The following is a 20,567-nucleotide window of genomic DNA, read 5'->3' on the forward strand; positions in this document are numbered from 1 at the left end:
ACCGCTTTTGCCGGATGCATTCACGGTTATTCACACTCATATTTAAACCTATTTTTACCTGAACCCTGTCATTTTTCTCAAACACACATGTGTCAAATGTCTAAACAAATTTTTGTCGGTAAGATGAAATCGATTCTGGGCTTAAATTATCGGAAAGATGAAGCTGAAGTGTAATATAAGGTATCAGTACAATTATACCGCCAGATAGGAGAAAAGAACATCCGAAAAGAATTTTGATAAGTTTCCGTCAGTAACATAAAATCGTTGCCTATACTCAACCTGTCGGAAGATGAAACCGATATGTAATGTAAAGCATCTGTAAAAGTCCTACCGACAGATAACATAGAGCAACATTTGTAAAGAATTTTGACAAACTTTTCGTCTAAAAGATAAAACCGGTTTGTACCATTACATATTAGTATCTTCGTGTCGACCTACAATGCAATCTCTCGGACTGATACTTCTAATATATTACTTTCATGGAGTTTTTAACTTTTGAAGAATAACACCTCTTTCATTGAAAGAAAAACTTAAAACGAAGATTCATGGGATGTTTCTATAACTTTTTAGTGCATGATTCTCCAACCCTCATAGTTTTATGGGAAATGATAAAGTTGCAAAAGATTTTGACAAGAAAAGGTTCCCAGCTGATGTGGCGGGTGTGGTTTCAAACTTTGACCAAATCTAGGCCGTTGAGAGATGAAAATCACAACCGCCACATCAGCTGGGAACTTTTTTTTGTCAAAATCTTTTGTGATTCTAGCATCTCTCTAGTTTTATTTGGATCAAAATACGAATGTGAAGTTTTTTTTAGTTTCCATGATTTTCACCTTTAAAACACAAATAAAAAACTTCAATAATTCAAATATGATCTTAGAATAAGATAATTGTTTGGTTTGGGGGCGTGTCCATCGACAAAAAAAAATTTTTAAGTGGTGGCATAGTGAGTGTGGTCAATGGAGAAATTCATAAATTTTGGGAGTGGTGGAAGATTTTAGATTTTCTTTTTAATCAGCTTGACCAATATTGATTTAGTGGTGACTGTTAGTGAAATTTGGCTCGATTAACACAAATTGACCAAGTCAACCTGAATGTGTGACAGGTAAAAGATATGATATATTACTGTCATGACTTGGTAGACATATTGTCGATATCTCTAGTGTTGGTATATTATTGTGTGTTCAATACCACTCGTTAATACGATGAGCCCTGATGCCCCACATTTTGGATCATGAAGACCTCACTGATTAGAAATATCAAAGTCCTTGAATAAACCTAGGTTATATACCTCTCAGAATCTCGATGGACTATAAAATATGGACTTTTGCGACTCGGCCATCTTCTACTGAACATTCAGATTATCGAACTCACGTCAGGCTAACTCATCGAACACACAAACTAGGAGTCAAACCCCTGACAACAGAAACTTGGCTCACCATCTAATGATTGTCCTCATGTGTCATGGTCTCAGCGAGATCACGAGCTACAGGTTGCAACACGTTATGTCTATATTGTGAATCACATTTACTGATTTACAAATTCACGTGGTTTAACTTCGGTCATATGTAATATGAATCGCAACCAAACTAAGGAACACAAATTACTTACGATGCATATGTAGCATAGAAATCCCAACAGGTGGTGGCGGTGGCGGTGGTTGGTGGTGGCAATAACAATAGTGATGGTGGTGGTTGGTGGTGGCAATAACAATAGTGATGGTGGTGATTGGTGGTGGCAACAACCATAGTGAGGGTGGTGGTGAAGAAGATGAAGGGGCAAGAGAACAAAAAATGTTGGGGTTTCTAGAATAACTCACCATCTAACTATTTCCAAAAACTGATGGTGTACAAATAGGGCAGTTGGGATTATAGTTCAATACATATAATGTAGTGCCTTTAGCAGAACTTGAGAGTAGAATCTAAACCCACACTTATGTCACTCAAGAGAACTTTAGGTAGGGAACATAATCCTTTCTACTTCTTAATGGAAAGAGCAAAAAACTGTCCTTTACTATCCAAAGTAGGTTAGAGGATCTTTGTCTTTCATCTCCTTTTCACTTTTTTCTTCCTGTAATATTAATTTTTTTTAACTGCAAAAGCAACCATCTTTTCATGCTACTTGTGCAATTTAGGTACAATTAATGGAATAATTTAGCTTTTCTTTGTTTATCTTAATGAAAGTATCAAAACTTAACAAAGTGTAAGTCTAATCAACTCTTAATCTCGATTAAATTCAAAAATATAAATTTATGTAAAGAGGGATTGATTTGTGCAAGTTACAATTGAATAGAATCATAGATTTAGCCAGACCATGTACAACTTGAATGCATCATGACAATGAAATAAGCTCATAGCTGTTTCAATCTTTTTCGTGTGCGACTTTATATTGCGGTAGTCGTAGTTAAATTTCCGTTCATTCTTTTTTCGTTCTTTTATTTTCGAGTTTCAACAAAATTTAGTATTTTATAAAGCATCTTCGTCATATGGTTCATCAACATCACCACCTCCGTCAAACGAGAGAAGAAATTAAGATATTTAATTGTTGTTAAGAGAAGTTCTTTAAAAGAATCGTGAGAAGGGTAGTTTTATTATGAGCAGAGTTTTTCCCATTAGGTATTTGTATCGGTCTACTATATCACCCTTAAATTTATCGTCTTAGTGTCAAGGAGTCTGTGGCCCTTGAGTGTAGTAGCAATAAGTGTTCTGTTACTTTTGATCCTGACAAATTTCTTGTGAAGGATCTTCAATCTCAGAGACTGCTTTTTCAAGGACCAGCTGAGGATGGTCTATACCCTATGCCCATTTCACTCTCTCAATCTCCTGCTGCTACAGCCTTTCACACAAATGCTGCATCATCCATCGTATGGCACAAGAGACTTGGGCATCCTTCTTTTTAATCTATTAAGAGAATAAAATATACTTTACCTATTTCAGATTCCTCTTCCTTTGGGTTTCCTTCTTCTTTTTGTGTTTTACCTTGTTACCCTCCCACAAATCGAAAAGAGGATTAAATCGAAAGTTATGTTCGTAAAGTAACTTGAAGAGATAATCTTTATTGAGAAAATCGTTGAATTATTTATTTGTCAAACTTATATTTGGTGTAGATAACGTAAATAACTACGTAATATCGGGATAACAGGGACGAGCAAATATGACACAATTACAACAGATTCAGTAGTCGTTTTGGAAAAAAATGTCGCACTTAGTAAACATAGCTACTATGGGTTCAGAGGCCCATGTCAACAAGATTTTAGTGAACATAATTGGATAGCTTCAGAAGTTCATAACCAGTCGGGGTTCAAAGGCTCTTGGGGACCAATCAACGCTAGCTGAGCCGTGGCTGAGAATTTGAGGGCCCGGTGCCAAACTTTACCAGAGACCCTCTTGTATGATAACACAAACTTAAAAAAAATACTATATACATATCAATAAAATAAAAGAACAAAATTATTCAATAATGTAGATATTAAATGGTTGACGAAACCATACTCGTTGTATGAAGTTTATGAATCATAGCTTTAATTATTTTTCAAGTTTCTTTGATATGCAAGCAGTATAGCAAATAATTAATTAGATTCTTAGATAATCAAAGAAAAAATGATGAATGTTAACGATAATAATCGAAACATGTTGTGAATTAAATTCTACTTTGCGAATTAGTGCTCTTAAGAAAACATTCTAGGACAATTTTCCTTTGGAATCACCTAATACATATTTTTATTTTCTTCTTTAATAGCTAATGTGACGGATTTGTCCTAACTAAAAACAAATGAAAAAAGTTAGAAGCTATGAAGGTCGAATCCGCGAACTTTCATTCTGGAGATAATTATACCACCATTAAGCCACTTGCTGTTATGATTATCTCTTTCAATTAGTTCTTTTTACTATATATATGTATAGTACTTAATTTGAAGTGGGCCCCTTTGAGGTGGGGGATCAGGACGGATGTCCTGTCTGCCCCCCCTCAAACATGGCCCCGAGCGCCAGAGGTTCATAACCACTAGGGGTTCAAAGGCTCTTGGGGACCAATCAACGCAGAGTTTAAAGTGATATTGACGGCTAATAAAAACTTCCAACGAGGAAGAAAAAAATAACTCCCCATAATAAAACTACTCCTTTTTGCGATAAATTTGCGACATCGATTTTGCACCAAACATAACCAACTTGGATAAAAAACCGTTGACATAATTCAATCAATTTTTAGTAAGATGTTTATTTATGTGTATTCGCTTTACAATGTTGAAAATAAGAAATTATCAGAAGAAAAAGAGTTTGAAGATACTATCTAATTAAAATGAAACAAAAAAAATAGTTCTGACGGATGATAGTAATTGAAACGGCTGCAGCCGCCGGTTAAGCGGAAGCAAATAGGGTATACATCATTTTCATTAGAGTTTTCTAGGCTTAGATATCAGAAGAAGTTATGAAATTGGAGTAAACTTCTAAGACTCCTCCTCAACGCTAGTTAAAATATTAAGGAGGTTACAAAAATAGAAACATATCAATGAGGTAAACATTAAAAGGAAAAGATAAACATAAATAGAATTGGCCAGCGCTTTGGGGAAAGCTAAATAGTTTCCGGGGTTTGAAATTTTAAAGGGAATATGCAAAATTTTGAAAATTTTCCGGGGAAACATATTTTACGGGGAATATGTTTCAAAATAAAAATAAAAAACTCTCCACCTCACCTCTCTCCTCCATCTCATCTTCTATCTCTGCCACCTCATCATCTTCACCGACGAACGTCGCCGGCCGGTCAATTTTCCGGCCGGCGACTTTCAAACATTAAAAAAAAAAAAAAAATTTCTCTCTTTCTCTCTCTCTCTAATAAAAAAAAAAATAAATTTTAAGACCTAGATCTGGTCTAGAACAGACCAGATCTAGGTCTGTTCTTCACGAACAGATTCATGAATCTGTTCGTGAAGAACAGACCAGATCTTGGTCTGTTCTTCACGAACAGATTCATGGTCTGTTCGTGAAGAACAGACCAGACCTTGGTCTGTTCTTCAAGAACAGACCAAGGTCTTCTGTTCGTGAGGAACAGATCTGTTCCTCACGAACAGAACAGACCAAGATCTGGTCTGTTCTTCAAGAACAGACCAGATCTAGGTCTTAAAATTAAATTTTTTTTTTTTTTTTTTTTTTTTTTAGAGAGAGGAGAGAGAAATAAATTTTTTTTTTTTAATGTTTGAAGGTCGCCGGCCGGAAAATTGACCGGCCGGCAACCTTTGCCGGTGAAGATGATGAGGTGAGGTGAGGTGGAGATTTTTTATTTTTCCCCTTAACAATTTATAAAATAAAATTGTCAAACAAAATTGACTAATTTTTGACTAAGTCTTCACACCCCGGAAACTATTTAGCTTTCCCCAAAGCGCTGGCCATAGAATTGTATCAAGAATATATTTGTTTCTTCTCTGGAGTAGGTTCTGTTGGATACGAGTATAGATTTAATATAAAATTGAGATAAGAGTTAGCTAGACTTACCTCCTAAGTGCCGAACCAAAGAAAATTTTCTATATCAATACAAAAAAAAACGCCGAGGCGAGATGCTCTTAACTTAAGACGAACAAAAATAGAAACATATCAATGAGGTAAACATTAAAAGGAAAAATAAACATAAACATAATTATAATCAAGAATATATTTGTTTCTTCTTTGGAGTAGATTTTGTTAGATACAAGTATAGGTTTAATATAAAATTCAGAAAGAGTTAGTGAGACTTACCTCCTAAGTGTCGAACAAAAGAAATCTTTTTATATCAATAGAAAAAAAGGAACATCAGAGGCGAGATATTCTTAACTTATTAAGACGAATTACGCCATGTGTGTACCCACATGCCAACAACGTTATGCCTCCAGAATACAACGACTTCGTTCTCCTTCTCAGGTACGTGAAGAAGAATACTTCGAACATTATACTAGTATTATGAACTTCGGAATTTCGAACTAATCATAAGACGAATGGAATTTATGGGTAAACTTTTCTGAAGTAAATTGGAAATTTTTGTGTAATATCACTACTCTGAAATGATATTGGAAAAAACGGATCTGAAATCGTACTTGATTTGAAGTATTTATAAGAATTAAATAGATGGGACGTACTTGGACGTGTCTGTTCATTTTGGGACAGGTCTGTGATCGATGGGGCCAAGAGACGCGACGCTTGGGTGTTGCAAATGTCAGTTGCCTTTTGGATTGTACGATTAAAGGGAACTCGCGAGAATAACGCCATTCCTGGATATTTTCACGTGCCCGAAAGAGATCCCAAATCGGGATCAATCTTGTCCGTCAGATTGGGGCGCCAGGGAACTTCCAAAAGGTTGCCCGAAGCGCGCCAAACATATAAAACGTGAGCCGGCAGATTAGCTCATCTGGGTGCAGCAACATCCATCCGATCTGGTTGTTATATTATTGCATAAAAGCCCCTGAACTAACTTTTCTCCCTTACGGTTTAGTCTCTCAGTTGACAGAATTTGCGCCCAAATTTCAAGTGAGAATATCTCATTCATACAGAATCAGATTTAAGTGATTCTTGACTCTAAACATAAGAGCCAACAACCCTTGGTTGGAGTGGTAAGAGGTATAATCTTCCACCTAAAGGTCAAGGGTTCGAGGCACACGCTGAACAATTCAAAAAAACTTAAGAGCTCAACGAGACAAACGCGATGCCGTATTTGTCTCTTAAGTTTGCCAAGTGGAACCAATCCGAAATTGTCTCCGTTTCAACAGATTATTCTTCCTTCGGATTTACTTCTTAGTCTCTTACATTATCACCATATGTCAAACAATTCAAATTATTCTAGTCATATTTTCGCTTCTTCTTGTAATTTCGTTTTACTAAGTAATAGTGTATTATTGTTTTTCGCTCAGTATTTAATTAGACCTTTTCGAACGACTTATACTCAAATAATGGCATTTCATTGCCTTAGGATTTTTTTTTTTTTAAAACAATCTTTGGAGTTCAATAGGAAAACAAACTCAGACAAGTTCTACGTTTCTGATCTAATCTACCGATACGATTGTTTCACTGGAATATTTGATAATATGATCAAACAAAGATGTATCAACCAAAATTTTATAACTACTTGAGCAGTAAAACCAAAAAACCCTAATACATAAAGCTTTAAGCATCTACACAATAAAAAACGAAAAGCATAGACATATTCTGCTTTCTACTTCCATTCCCTTGTCTTCATGCCCATTTCTTATTTGGGACGACATGCTGTCTCTGTGGGCCCAGCTTGTCTTGCTAACTGAAATATCAAATTACAAAAGAGAGAGAAAAAGATTAAGAATATGATCCACTAATCTTTCATTATTATCAAATTTGGATAAAAAAAACTCCTAGTATAGTTGCGCATAGACAAATGGGAGATACGAGTTTTAGGATCAAATAGATGGTATTTAAGTTTCATCAAAAAAAAAAAAAAAATGGTATTTAAGACTTCAAATTGGCTTGACTTGGATATCCACCTACTTAATATGATATTAAACGCACACTCGACCGACGACGTAATGTCACAGAATCACATTACTATACGTTACCCAAGAAAAATAGAGTTTTTAAACTAAAAAAGAGCTATATTTATTTGAAACATTTGGATATAGAAAGCTAAGTGAGACATTTGGGAATAGTCCCACATAAACAAAGAGAAATGACAAATGGCGTTTCATAAAAAAAACAAACAAATGAAGTGACCTAGTATTAATATATATATAGAATAGAATATACATGCATATACAAATAACTAACATTGAAGTACTGGAAACTGGTTTGATTATACAAATTAAATTTAGTTAAACAAGAGGAGGCTCATTAATGAAATATAGAGTAAACCTGAAAATAGGTTTCGAGCTTCTTTCTTAGAGTTGCATATTCTTTCTTCATTTGTTTGAAAGTCCTAATGCAACTGTAATGAAAAAAAATGAACAAGATAAATAATATGGATAATTAACAATAAAAACACAATCTTGTGCAGACACAAGGTTTGTAACGATTTCTAACTATGACCACAAGGGTTGGCAGATACTAGGGCCTATGGGCCAGCCTGTTGGACTTGACAATTTTGTAACGTTTTTAAAGGTCTACTCATTTTTCATAAATTCATAAAACAAGTCTTCAAGGACAAGGAAGGCTAGTGGATTGAGATTCTACTCGGCATTCATGGTAATTTCAAAGTCCACAAATGCCTGGAGCATTCAATCGGGAATATTTCAAAGTCTGCAAATATCTGAAATATTCAATCGCAGACATGTTAAAATCCACGAACGTCTAAAGCATTTAATCACATATATTGTCAATGAAATAACATATTTTCACTGATATTTCAAAAATAATTTGTGAATGAAATTGTCAATGGAGTACAAAAGTCTTTGAAAGTCGATACACAACGTTAATAAAATGTCGATAAGAATCCATGAAAGCCCATCTACTTTCTCTTGTAAATAAAAATGTACATGGACATAAAGTGTCCAGATTGACTACCCGCTTAAGAATTTTATTTTCAAGTAACTACAGCACTATGAAACACAAAATGAGAAAAGGAATAGAAATGAGAAGATAAATTATTATAAAAGGAAATGAGAAAAAGATAGAATAAAGCATAATAATATTACCCTTCTCCATTTCCTTGTCTGCAATATTCTCTGAATTGTATGCACTCGTTCTTTACCTTTTTAGGTCCAATGCTGCACCATAAATCCATTTATATTTATATATAAAATTATTATTAATATTATTATTAATACTCTTTTATTAATTAATAATAATTGTTGTTGTCATTGTATAGTTTGTACCTTGAGCTACTACCCATGAAATGGTGCATGAAATTATCGAGCTTATTGAAATCGAGGGTGCTTTTATCCCTGTATTAATAAAAAAAAAAAATTAATTAACACATATATATTTGATTAAAACAAAAGAGTTTATCAAGATCAATATAAAACTTACAAAGCTTGATCAATATTAGATATCAATCTGGTTGAATCTCTGAAAAACAAAGTCACAACTTCTTCAACAAAATTAGGGTTTGCAGCATCTTGCAATTCTTCTAGCTGGATGAATTGTTCATCTAGAAATCCCTGTAAGCAATAAAAAAAACATACTTTTATAAGTTCAACTCTATTATATATAAGCTAGTTAGATTCAGTGCAAAAATAAATAAATAAATATTGTATTGTATGGATTTCTTGAAAGTTTTTTAATGAAGAAAGTTCTTGAAAGGTAATCATCAAGAGATTTTTATAGGTAGGTATTTAGCTAGGTTTAGGTATAGAAAAAGTAAAAGAAGATATAGCTACTAGCTACCTTGCTAGCTAATTATACCTGTTTAAAGAGGTTTTCTCTCATGCAAGCAACCTGGTTTTGTAAATGTCTAGTTGCCATATCAACAAAGTTTCAAAAACCAGATGAAGATTTTTGTTCTTTAAAAGAGAAGTTTAGAGCTTGAAAGGCTTGATGATGATGAAAAATACAATGGCAAAGAAGAGTATTTATAGAGTTGATATATGGTGGTGGAAAGTAACTTATCATGAATATGTTTTAATCTACTATTTGGGATTCTGCCTAGCTAAGCTAATTAAGATGATCTAAGAGTTTTTTTTTTTTTTTGGAAGTGATCTAAGAGTTGTAATGGCAAAATGTTCTCTACTTCTCTAGTAACATTAATTAATATATTGGTAATAGTTTTATTATACAATCACCAGACAAAGTTCATTGTAACTAAGACATCTCATCTCAGAGCAAGAACCAGTGAAGAGAGTGAAGCTAAAGCAATCCTAATGGGAGTATGATGGGCAGTAGAGCCCAAATATAAATTCATCATGTGAGAGTAATAACCGAAATCTGATCCAACATCAGCATAACGACAAGAAAGCTATACATATCATCCACATTAAATTGATAAAGAAATTAATCAATCGATTCAACAACATCAAATTCACGTACATCAACGGAGCAAACAACAACCTAGGGGACAAACTAGCTAAACAACAATTTGATTTTATATTCCTCAATTTATATCTCACATGTACTATAACCATATACTTAGGTGTTAGTAATATTTCCTTTCAAAAAAACAAAAAGACCAAAAAACAGATATTTTATTGATATTAATATAGGAATGTTCACTTTTTTATATACTTTTGTTTATAATTAGGAAAACAGATGGTACCCCAATAGGCCAACTTGACCTATGTAAGTTCTTTTTTTTTTTGTTGAAGATGTAAGTTCTTCCTTGGTAAGTTCTTTTTGTTGAACTGTATCCTTCTTATTAAGAAATTAAAACGTTATTACAATACAAGTTAATTAAAAAGTAAGGTACATTATGTCTAGTTCTTCCTTGGTAAGTTCAACCAAAAAAAAGAAAAAATGTTCTTCGTAGGTAAGGTTGAGTTTCATGCACTATAAATAACCTATAGTACAGTGTACTTCTGAAGACATCACATCATTCTAAAATTGTTAATTAAAAAATAAAAATTTACATTTTGGTATCAGACAAGAGATCATATCCACCAAAATTCGACCATTTGATTATTTTTATGTTTGTCCATTTTTATTTGGTCTATTAAACCACAAGAATGTGAATGTCTAGCGATCCGATGTGCCATGCACTGGGCGACTGGCTTACATATACAGTATCTCCAGATAGAAAACGATAATCTCAACATAATCAAGCATCTCCATGACCCGAGCAAAATCATACAATGACAAGTCAGGCAAACATACTGAAGCTATTCTCAATCTCAAGAAGCATTTTACCAGCATAATCTTCTCTTACACCGCACGACAGAATAACAAATAGGCTGACGCTCTGACGAAGTGGGGTAGGAAACACCATAAAAGACGCACATGGCACTCCCTCTCGAATTTTACTTCGTGTTTTAGAGTTCTTTGATCTTGTTGTATTATCTCTTCAACAAAAATAAAAAAGAGTTAATTCTAATTCCTATTTGCCCCCTATTTTGTGACCAGCTTCCTTTATGACCCCTATTTTCTGTAAATTCAAATATGGCTCCATTTTTTGATGTAAATGTCCTAACTACCCTTCCTTTAAATACTTTTTCAAAATAAAATTAAAATAAAACCTTAATTCCACCTCATTTCAAAATACAATTAAGGTTTTATTTTTAATTTTATTTTAGAAAAATAATTAAAGGAAGGGTAGTTAGGACATTTACATAAAAAAAAGGAACCATATTTAAATTTACAGAAAATAGAGAGCCATAAAAGAAGTTGGTCACAAAGTAGGGGGCCAAATAGGAATTAACTCAATAAAAAACCATAACAAGGATTTCCTTTTTTCCTTTTCTGTTTTCGTAAAATGATATATACTAAACAATACATCAAGTACCTCTCCCAGAGTTTAAACTCATCCTCCTAGATGAAAGGCATGCATGCAACACATGGTCACGTCATATAAGAAATCCCCTAAAATATGATTTTGCATGAAGTTTGCATCTTTTTAGGATTGCTATCTTAATTAAAGTAAAATCAACCTGCTTCATGTCATCGCCTCCATACAAAGATTAAATATCTATAAAGTTCGATTTAAATATCCAACCCAATTTGACCAAATTTGTCTGGCTCAACTTTTGATTTCAAGCTTTGCAGCAAAATTTTTTTTTCTCATTGCGAGCGAGTAGCAGTAGGGTTATGAGCATCTCTTAGTAAAACTTAAAAAATGCAAATTGTGATATGTGTCTAGTTTCAATTAAGATTTTCTTTCCTAGACGTCACTAGTGATCAATTCAAAAGACATCTCTACTGCAACACTCTAAAAAATTATTTAGGTTTCATTTTCTAGATAAATATTTTTTTATTTAAGATTGAGTAGACAATTGAGACATTCCTCAAAGAAATCTCAAATATTGAGTTTATTCTTGAGACATCTCGATATTAAAATGCTGCGACATCATCTTAAAATCCAATTTGAATGTTACAAAAATCTCAAAAAATCCTAAGTAATATTTAGGGTTTCTTAATTTGAGTCTTGCATTGGAGATGCTCTAAGGGCATCATCCGTGCTTTAGAAAAAAAACAATCTAAGAGCATCTTCAATGCAAGACTCAAACTGATAAACTCTATGTGCTACCTAGGATTTTTTGAGGTTCTTTTACAAAGAACTCTCCGATGCAAGACTCAATTTGGGCCTTATGATGATATGACAACGTTTAATATTGAGATGTATCAAGAAGAAACTCAATACTTTTTTATTTCTTTTGAGGATCTCAATTGTCTACTCAATATTAAAAGAAACAATTCCTATATAGGAAATAACACCTATATATTTTTTTAGTTTTTAGAGAGATGTCTTTTGAATTGAGGATCACTATAGTGTCATCTAGGAAAAAAAATCTCATGTACTGAGGCATGCACATAGGGCAATTCCATTTTTCCAAGTACTTCATTATATCTTTCAACAAAAAAAAAAAAAAGTACTTCATTATATGCGGACAATCAAACCACTCCTTCCATCTTTTCACAACATCAAGTTTGATCACATAGGGCGCAACAATAATATCCCAACGATTTCTCTAGCTAAATGGACATGGAAACACAAATGCACTCGTACATGGTCTTATATACCACCATTTATCTATCATTTGTATAATCATCGTACACTTATTTATTATTAATATTAGTTCTATGTTTCAACAAAAAAAAGGTAGTCAATCCGAGCATTCATAGATTTCATGACCATGTATATTTTCATTGACAGTGGCGAGTCTATGGACTTTTATGGATTTTCGTTAACATTTTAATGAGATTTCTATTAACATTATGTGGACTTGATTGACAATTTTCCTTAACAATGTATGGACTTTTTCTTTTGAATTGGTCAGCGTGTTTCAAACCCTTAACCTCTAGGATGGTAGACTATACTTATTACCACTCCAACCAAGGGTTGTTGACATTGTTGTATGGACTTTTACCTGTGACTAACCATGACAGGTGGAGAAGTATTGAGTTTTAATACACCTTAGCATATTTGTTTTCTGCTAAGGAGTAGGGGAACTCATGTTGAGTCAAACATTGACCAGTCTTCACCAGTAAAAAGGCTAATCGATTAACAAGTGCGACACGTGTTAGATCCCCGAATATATTTGCACGAGCGAGACTTGTTGGAATTAGGAAATATATGATTTTTATTTTTAGATTTAGTTCCCATTGTTAGACTAAGATTAGATAATGTATTAGGATCATATATATTATTTAATTTGTGATTGTATTATTTGGTTTGTATCTAGACTATATAAAGAGGTTTTGATAGAATGAAACAAGATACACAAAAATAAGAATTCAATTTGGTATCAGAGCTAGGGCTATTGTTATTGTCCACGAGAAGTGTTCATCTCCTTCGTGAAGATCGATCCAGACGAGAATTAACCAAAATCAATTTATCCTGGTTTGAATTTCTTGTTCCGATTTCTTCATATGAACCTTTCAAGTTAAAACCTTAGGTTTGAATTCAGATTCTTAATCTTTCAGTCTAATCATCATTTTCTACATTTAATTTTATCATAATTAGTCTTGGAAATTCTGGTATATCTATTATATTAGTGTGTGGTATTGTTTTGTTCAAATCTGTGATTTTTCTTAGACTTGGTTATAGGACAACAATGACTTTAGCTTCTCGTACAGATTTATCTCTCTCCCATCCAGCACCAACTCACTGTCTCACCGTGTTCCTCAACCAGATTACATTCAACTGCAGTCCCAGATTGCCGAGTTGCAATACACTTGGGCTTAACACGTTATTCTGAACCTATGGTTGCTATTGCTGCTAATACTTCTGTTGCTCTTCATGGTAAGTCAAATCAGCCTACTTAGATTTTGGATTCAGAAGCCAATAATCCTATGACTGGCGAGCTATCTACTTTTACCTCCAATGTTACTCCTGTTGATCAGACAATGAGTATTGCTGATGGGACATCTATACCATTTGTAGTCAAGGAAGTGCTTGTTTATCCACTGATATAACTCTACATTCAGTGTAATACGTTCCTAAGTTTGCTTATAATCTCTTATCAATGAGTCGTCTTGCAAAAACACTAAATTGTTTCGTCATTTTGCAAGCTTCGCTGCCTTCTCAGATATTTTCATCTAGTTTGCAAGGTTCTATTTTACTTTTCTTGGATTCGTCTATTTTCAAAACTTTAGACTTATGGCATGCACGCTTAGGATCGACATGCAAACTTTATATTTATGTTGGTTATTTCCCTCTTTTCCCTCTTTAAAAGAAGCTTACTCAGATTTTAAGTTTAATTTTGTGGTTTTTGAATTATCAAAACATACTCATACGTCTTATATTCCTCGTATGCATCGTGCACCTAATATTTTTTATCTCATTCATTCGGATCTCTGGGGACCTTCTCCAGCGTTAGCCTTGTCCAAACATCGTTATTATGTCACTTTCATTGACGACTACACTCGATGCAATGGGTTTATCTTATGAAAACAAAACCTGAAGTTTACACTCATTTTCCTAACTTTCTTCAAATGATCAAAACCCAATTCAACACTACCGCTTGTAAACATTAAATATGATAATGGTGGAGAGTATGTAACTAACGAATTTCATTCTGAACTTAACAAAAAGGGAATTCTTCAACAACTTACATGTCCATACACACCAGAGAAGAATGGTGTGGAAAAACGAAAAAAACCATCATATTATGTCAGTTTCGATGTCTTTTACGTGGTATGAGTGTTCCCAAGTCCTTATGACACTTACAGTCCTTACTGCATTCTTTCTTATCAACAGAATCCCTAGTCAAGTGTTGAAAGGAAAGACTCATTTCCATGTCCTTCAACCATATAGCACCTTATTTCCTATCTTACGTCATGTGATTGGATGTACTTGTTTCGTCCAAAACCATAGTCCTACGCGTACTAAACTTGATGATAAGGCTATTAGGTGTGTATTCTTAGGATATTCCTCAATGTCTAAAGGATATAGGTGTTATGATCCCATCACATGTCGCACCTTATTTCCTATCTTACGTCATGTGATTGGATGTACTTGTTTCGTCCAAAACCATAGTCCTACGCGTACTAAACTTGATGATAAGGCTATTAGGTGTGTATTCTTAGGATATTCCTCAATGTCTAAAGGATATAGGTGTTATGATCCCATCACATGTCGTTTCTATCATTATATGGATGAAACTTTTATAGAAAAAGTTCCATTTTTCTTAGATACTGCTAGGGAGTCTTCTAAGGAGGACAATTCTTCTCTTCCACGACCAATTCCTATCCTTGAGTCTGCTCCACTGTCCTCCGCTTCTTCTAGCCAAACTCCGCCTCTAAATGCCGAAGGTTTTGTTCCTTTATGGGACTACTCTCGTTAATCACACTCTCAGAATCCATTGTCAGTCTCTTCTCTGGAATCAGGTAATCCTTCACCCTCCTTATTAGTTTCTGATATTGTCTCTCCTAGATATCCTACTCGGGAACGACGCATGCCTTCTCGATACCTTCTTACATGTATCACTAACCATCAGATTTCTGAGTATCTTTCTTATCAAGGTGATTCTAGTCAATACCAATATTTTCTTACTCAGGTTGAGTCAATTTCTATTCCTCGCTCTGTGAAGCTCTTCAGAATCCTAACTGGGTGGCTATTATGCAAGTCGAAATGGATGCCCTTCAACATAATCAAACGTGGGAACTTGTTTCTTTACCCCCCGGTGAACACACAATAGGGTGTAAGTGGGTTTTTAGTGTGAAGTACATGGATGATGGTACTATTGACATATACAAAACCCGCCTCGTTGCAAAAAGATTTAATCAAATACCTAGAAAGGAATTTGGTGCTACCTTTGCTCCCGTTGCTAAAATAACTTTCGTTTATTAATATCTCTTGTTGTGTCTTATTCATGGCCTTTTTATCAACTTGATGTCAAAAATGCATTTCTCAATAGCAACTTATCAGAAATTATATACATAGATCCTCCATTGGGATTTCAGGCTCAGGGGGAGTATTCAGGGAGAGTATGTCGCCTTCGAAAATCCCTTTACAGTCTTGACAATCTCGTAAGGAGATGTCCTTCGACCAAAGATGCAATGCGAGAAATTTGTCGGATAGGACAATTGATGAAGAAGATCATCAAGTCCGGACGATTTAGGGGTCGTGGTGTTTAGCTAGAAACCAACTACGCTCGTCGAATTACTAAGTAATTCGCGGCTAACTTCGACCGGATCCTACATCGGGTTACACAAAAGAATATCTATTTGATCGGATGATATTACTAGAGGGATGAGACATATAATTATGGGAGATACCCATAAAAATGTCCTATAGGCCTAAAAGAAGTTTAGGCAAAGATAGTGCAAAAGGCCCAAAAAGGGAAATTTGGGTCGGGCCTTAAAAGTGAAGTTTTAGGGCCCATTAAGGGGCCGGCCTTGGAAGGTCGGGTGCCCTTATAGGGACGGCCAGATCTGACCAAGATGGGGCTAAAGTGGGCGACCAATAATGAGGAAAAAATAAGATAGAAACTACTTTCTATTTTCGACTATTTCCTTAATCTTACTCAAAAGGGATTTTTAGAAAACCTAATTAGGGTAAGGCTATAACTAGGATTCTATATAATGTCTCTTGGAGTTTTGAATAAGGTGTGGAAGAATTTTCAAGGAGATTTCTTCTCTACAACGTCAAGTAGAGAGAAAAATAGATTATTCTCAACTATCTATCCAGTCTTAAAGAAGAAGTGTTATTCTAATCAAACCACCAATGGTGTTCTAGCTAGCTAGAAATAAGGTGGGAGATCAAGTTGATAATTCGGGTGTCTTGAGTAGAGGAGTAACAATTGGAGCTTTTGGTCTTCGCATTCGATTGGAAAGGTTCGAGGGAAAACTAACGATTAAGGTAATCATCAAATTAGTTAACTTAGTTATAATTATTAGCTTATGCATGAGATGCTGGAAGAGACTAGTGTTAGACATTATAGCGGAACTAATGTCTGAGATTCCGTTAGTAACACTAGGTGACACCATAACCCTACAGTGGTTCAAACTTGTGCGTTGTCACTCTGATCATACATGTTTCATTCGTCGTCGTCACCAGGAAACACGTATTATCCTTTCAGTTTATGTCGATGATATCATAATTATCAGAGACGACTCATCTGGTATTGTTCAAGTTAAAAAGACTCTTGTGAAATTTTTCGATATTAAGGATTTGGGTCTTCTTCGATATTTTCTTGGCATTGAGGTTGCTCGATCTTCACGTGGAATATCTATACCTCAACAGAAATATGCTCTTGATATCCTTCAGGATACATGTATGCTCGGATCCAGGCTTGCCTCTACTCCTATGGACCCAAATCTTAAACTGACAACAGAGTCTGAGGAGGTATTACCAATCCATCACAGTATCAACGACTTGTGGGTCGCCTCATTTACTTGACAAACACAAGACCATATCTCACATATACAGTGAGTGTTGTAAGTCAGTTCATGCACTCACTGCTTACTGCGCATCTGGATGTCGTTTACCACATTCTTCGGTACCTAAAGACATGCCCTAGTCTTGGTCTCTTTTATGTCTGGTCCACAATCAGGTCTCTCTTGCTTTACTGATGCTGATTAAGCAAATTCAAAAGATGATACGAGATCTACTTCTCGTATATGTGTGTTTCATGGTGGCCATCTTATAGCTTGAAAAAGTAAGAAGCAAACAGCTGTCTCACGATCTCCTGCAGAATCTTAATATCGTGCCATAGCTCAAGGCACATGTAAGATCATTTGACTTCGTTCCCTTCTAACTGAATTAGGCTTTCCTGAAACGATGTCATATACATTATTTTGTGATAACAAGTATGTCATAATGTTATCATCTGACTCAGTCCTTCATGAAAGAACGAAACACATAGAAGTGGATATCCACTTCATTCGGTGAAAAGTACACTCATGTGTTAAAACCAAATTTTGTGTCATCGGCTAATCAAACTGCAGATATGTTCACCAAACCTGTTTGTCCATCATTATTGCAGTCATCTCTTGTCAAACTGGGTCTCGTCAACATCTTCGCCTCAACTTGAGGGGGACGGTTGGAATTAGGAAATATAATTTTTATCTTTTCATATTTATTTCCCATTGTTAGACTAAGATTAGATAATATATTAGGATCGTATATATTATTTAATTTGTAATTCTATTCTTTGATTTGTATCTAGAATACATAAAGAGATGTATAGGATGAAACAAGATATACAGAAATAAGAATTCAATTAAACTTTGACAAAACCAATAAAAATGTAGACAACCCTAATGTTAATGGGCAATGAAAACAAACCGAAGTTTTCATCCATAGTCGAAACATACCATATCTTCAGGACCTGAAGCTTTGTTTTCTAAATTTTCATTGACACTGTATGGACTTTTGCATGTGACTAACCATGACAGGTGGAGAAGTATTGAGTTTTAATACTCCTTAACATCTCTTTTTTCTGCTAAAAAGTAGAGGGACTCATGTTGAGCCAAATATTGATCAATCTTCATGACCTGATGTTAATGGACAATGAAAACAAACCGAAGTTTTCATCCATAGTCGAACATACCATATCTTCATGACCTGAAACTTTGTTTTCTAAATTTTCATTGACATTGTATGGACTTTTGCATGTGACTAACCATGACAGGTGTAGAAGTATTGAGTTTGAATACTCCTTAGCATCTCTTTTTTCTGCTAAGGAGTAGAGGGACTCATGTTGAGCCAAATATTGATCAATCGTCATGACCTGATGTTAATGGACAATGAAAAGAAACCGAAGTTTTCATCCATAGTCGAACATACCATATCTTCATGACTTGAAGCATTGTTTTCCTAAATTTTGGTGTTTCTTTTTATATTTTTTCCAACTTAGGCTCAACTTAGTTTGCAATGATACTCTGTTAATACAAAAAGTTACAGTTTTCTGCCCATACTGATTAAACTTTTAGAATTTACAAAAGAAAATTACTTAAATTATATTAATAGCTAGTTTGCATTATATTGTAAATCTTCATGACTTGATCTCATTAATTAGCTACAAGTAACTTTCTCTTCCCAATTTTCACAATAGATGAAGCAAAGCTTTCTGCTTCCTATTCTCTTTTAGAGCTCGGTTAACACATCTTCACAAGAATAATCTCGCTTTCTATATTTGGATAGCTTTAGAACTTATGTAATGCATATATATTCCAATAATTATGGAATGTTACTGTACCAACAAGAACATATTGTTCTAAATGTAGTTACTTATGAAAACAACTCACAAGTTCCTCCTTTTATATGTTTGTTCTGATGTCCTTTTATCTTTCTTTTTGGGGTTCTATCAAATTATTGGGTTCTTAGATTACTTGTTCTATTTCTCTTAAGAAAGTTATTTGTTTGGGGAGAGTTAGATGGTGTGAGTGGAGAATATAGATACCACCTCCACCACATCAAAGAAGAGGAGAATCATAATGACAAATACCAAAACGGGCAAACACATAAAGGGGAAAAAGAGAAAAAACCAATGATTAATGAAGTGGTGAGAGATTTACTTTTATACAACACCTCCCCCTTTCTCTAAAACATCCTCCTTTTCTCTCTCCATCTCTTAATTGGTATTGATCCCCTTAAATAATTACATTTGTATATCCAAAAATATTATTTGTTTTTACCATACCACATTTTAATCCGATCACCAATTTTTTATCATATGGATACAACTATAGATGGTAATTTGTCGATGCAGCATAAACTATGTGAATCAAATACCAATCCAATTGATTTTTCTTCACATGATAACTATCTTTGAGTATCTTATGAAATCAAGTTGTTTCAAATGAATTGACAAATAATTTGGTTGTCAAGTCTTCATCAAAGTTTGTAATTTTCAATCGCCATATTCATGACCTGTACAAGTAAATTTTGGAACAAAAGTAGATTGGTTGACATAAGAAGTACAAATTGAGAATTGGTTATGATATAATTCAGTCTTCAATTAAATCATAATATTTAATGGTTCCTATCTATGATTTATGGAAAAAGTACATCAAAGGAGTAACAATCAAGATAACATTCAAACCAATTAATAAATTCGAGAAGAGTTTTTTCTTTAAGTCGAGCAAATTGATGCAGCAAAAAAATTGGATTTTTGAGCCAGGGGTCCAAAAAGTGGGGGGTAAACCCAAAAAAAATCCACTCTTGCCCAAAAATTAGTTGCAGGTCCAAATGTCAGATTTTTTTTTTATTCCCCTCTTGCCCTTGGACGGGACATGCTGACGTTTCCCTGAAAAAAAAAATGTCTGGTAAATAAAATAATTTACCAGTATACGAAAAATTCAAAGTTTCAAAATTTTTTGAAAATTTGAAAACGAAATTTCAAATTCCCGCCCAGCAAACCATCTCTTCCCAGTAAATAAAATAATTTCCCTTACACAAAAAATTCCAATTTTCAAATTTTTTTGAAATTTTCAAACGAAATCTTTTTTTCGAAATTTTCAAATTTTTAAACGAAATTTCAAATTCCCGGCCAAAATATCAAATTTTTTTGAAAATTTTAAATTCCCGGGCAAATTTTGAAATTTTTTTGAAAATTT

The 20,567-nt window shown here is 34.2% G+C and overlaps 1 protein-coding gene across 1 annotated transcript; it reads right to left on the minus strand.

Annotated features, from left to right (window-relative positions):
* Positions 1–7,059: 7,059 nt before the first annotated feature.
* AHP4 (HPT phosphotransmitter 4) lies at positions 7,060–9,478 on the minus strand. The gene is made up of 6 exons (XM_086634761.1): positions 9,324–9,478; positions 8,949–9,079; positions 8,795–8,863; positions 8,615–8,686; positions 7,836–7,908; positions 7,060–7,251 (listed from the first exon to the last, which is right to left on the minus strand). The coding sequence occupies exons 1-6, from the start codon at positions 9,381–9,383 to the stop codon at positions 7,204–7,206; spliced, it is 453 nt and encodes a 150-aa protein (XP_086490887.1). The 5' UTR covers positions 9,384–9,478; the 3' UTR covers positions 7,060–7,203.
* Between the last annotated feature and the right edge of the window lie 11,089 nt (positions 9,479–20,567).

Source organism: Eschscholzia californica, unplaced genomic scaffold (genome assembly GCF_041429995.1).
Source record: "Eschscholzia californica isolate CP2 unplaced genomic scaffold, dmEscCali1.0.p SCAF_4, whole genome shotgun sequence".
Classification (NCBI taxonomy): Eukaryota; Viridiplantae; Streptophyta; class Magnoliopsida; order Ranunculales; family Papaveraceae; genus Eschscholzia; species Eschscholzia californica.

Excerpts from the sequence above, each read along its gene's own strand:
- AHP4 (XM_086634761.1), bottom strand. The coding sequence starts at position 9,383 with ATGGCAACTAGACATTTACAAAACCAGGTTGCTTGCATGAGAGAAAAC. Across the intron at positions 8,687-8,794 it reads TTCATGGGTAGTAGCTCAAG|CATTGGACCTAAAAAGGTAA; the intron begins GTACAAACTATA and ends TTTATGGTGCAG. Across the intron at positions 7,252-7,835 it reads AGCTCGAAACCTATTTTCAG|TTAGCAAGACAAGCTGGGCC; the intron begins GTTTACTCTATA and ends TTGATATTTCAG.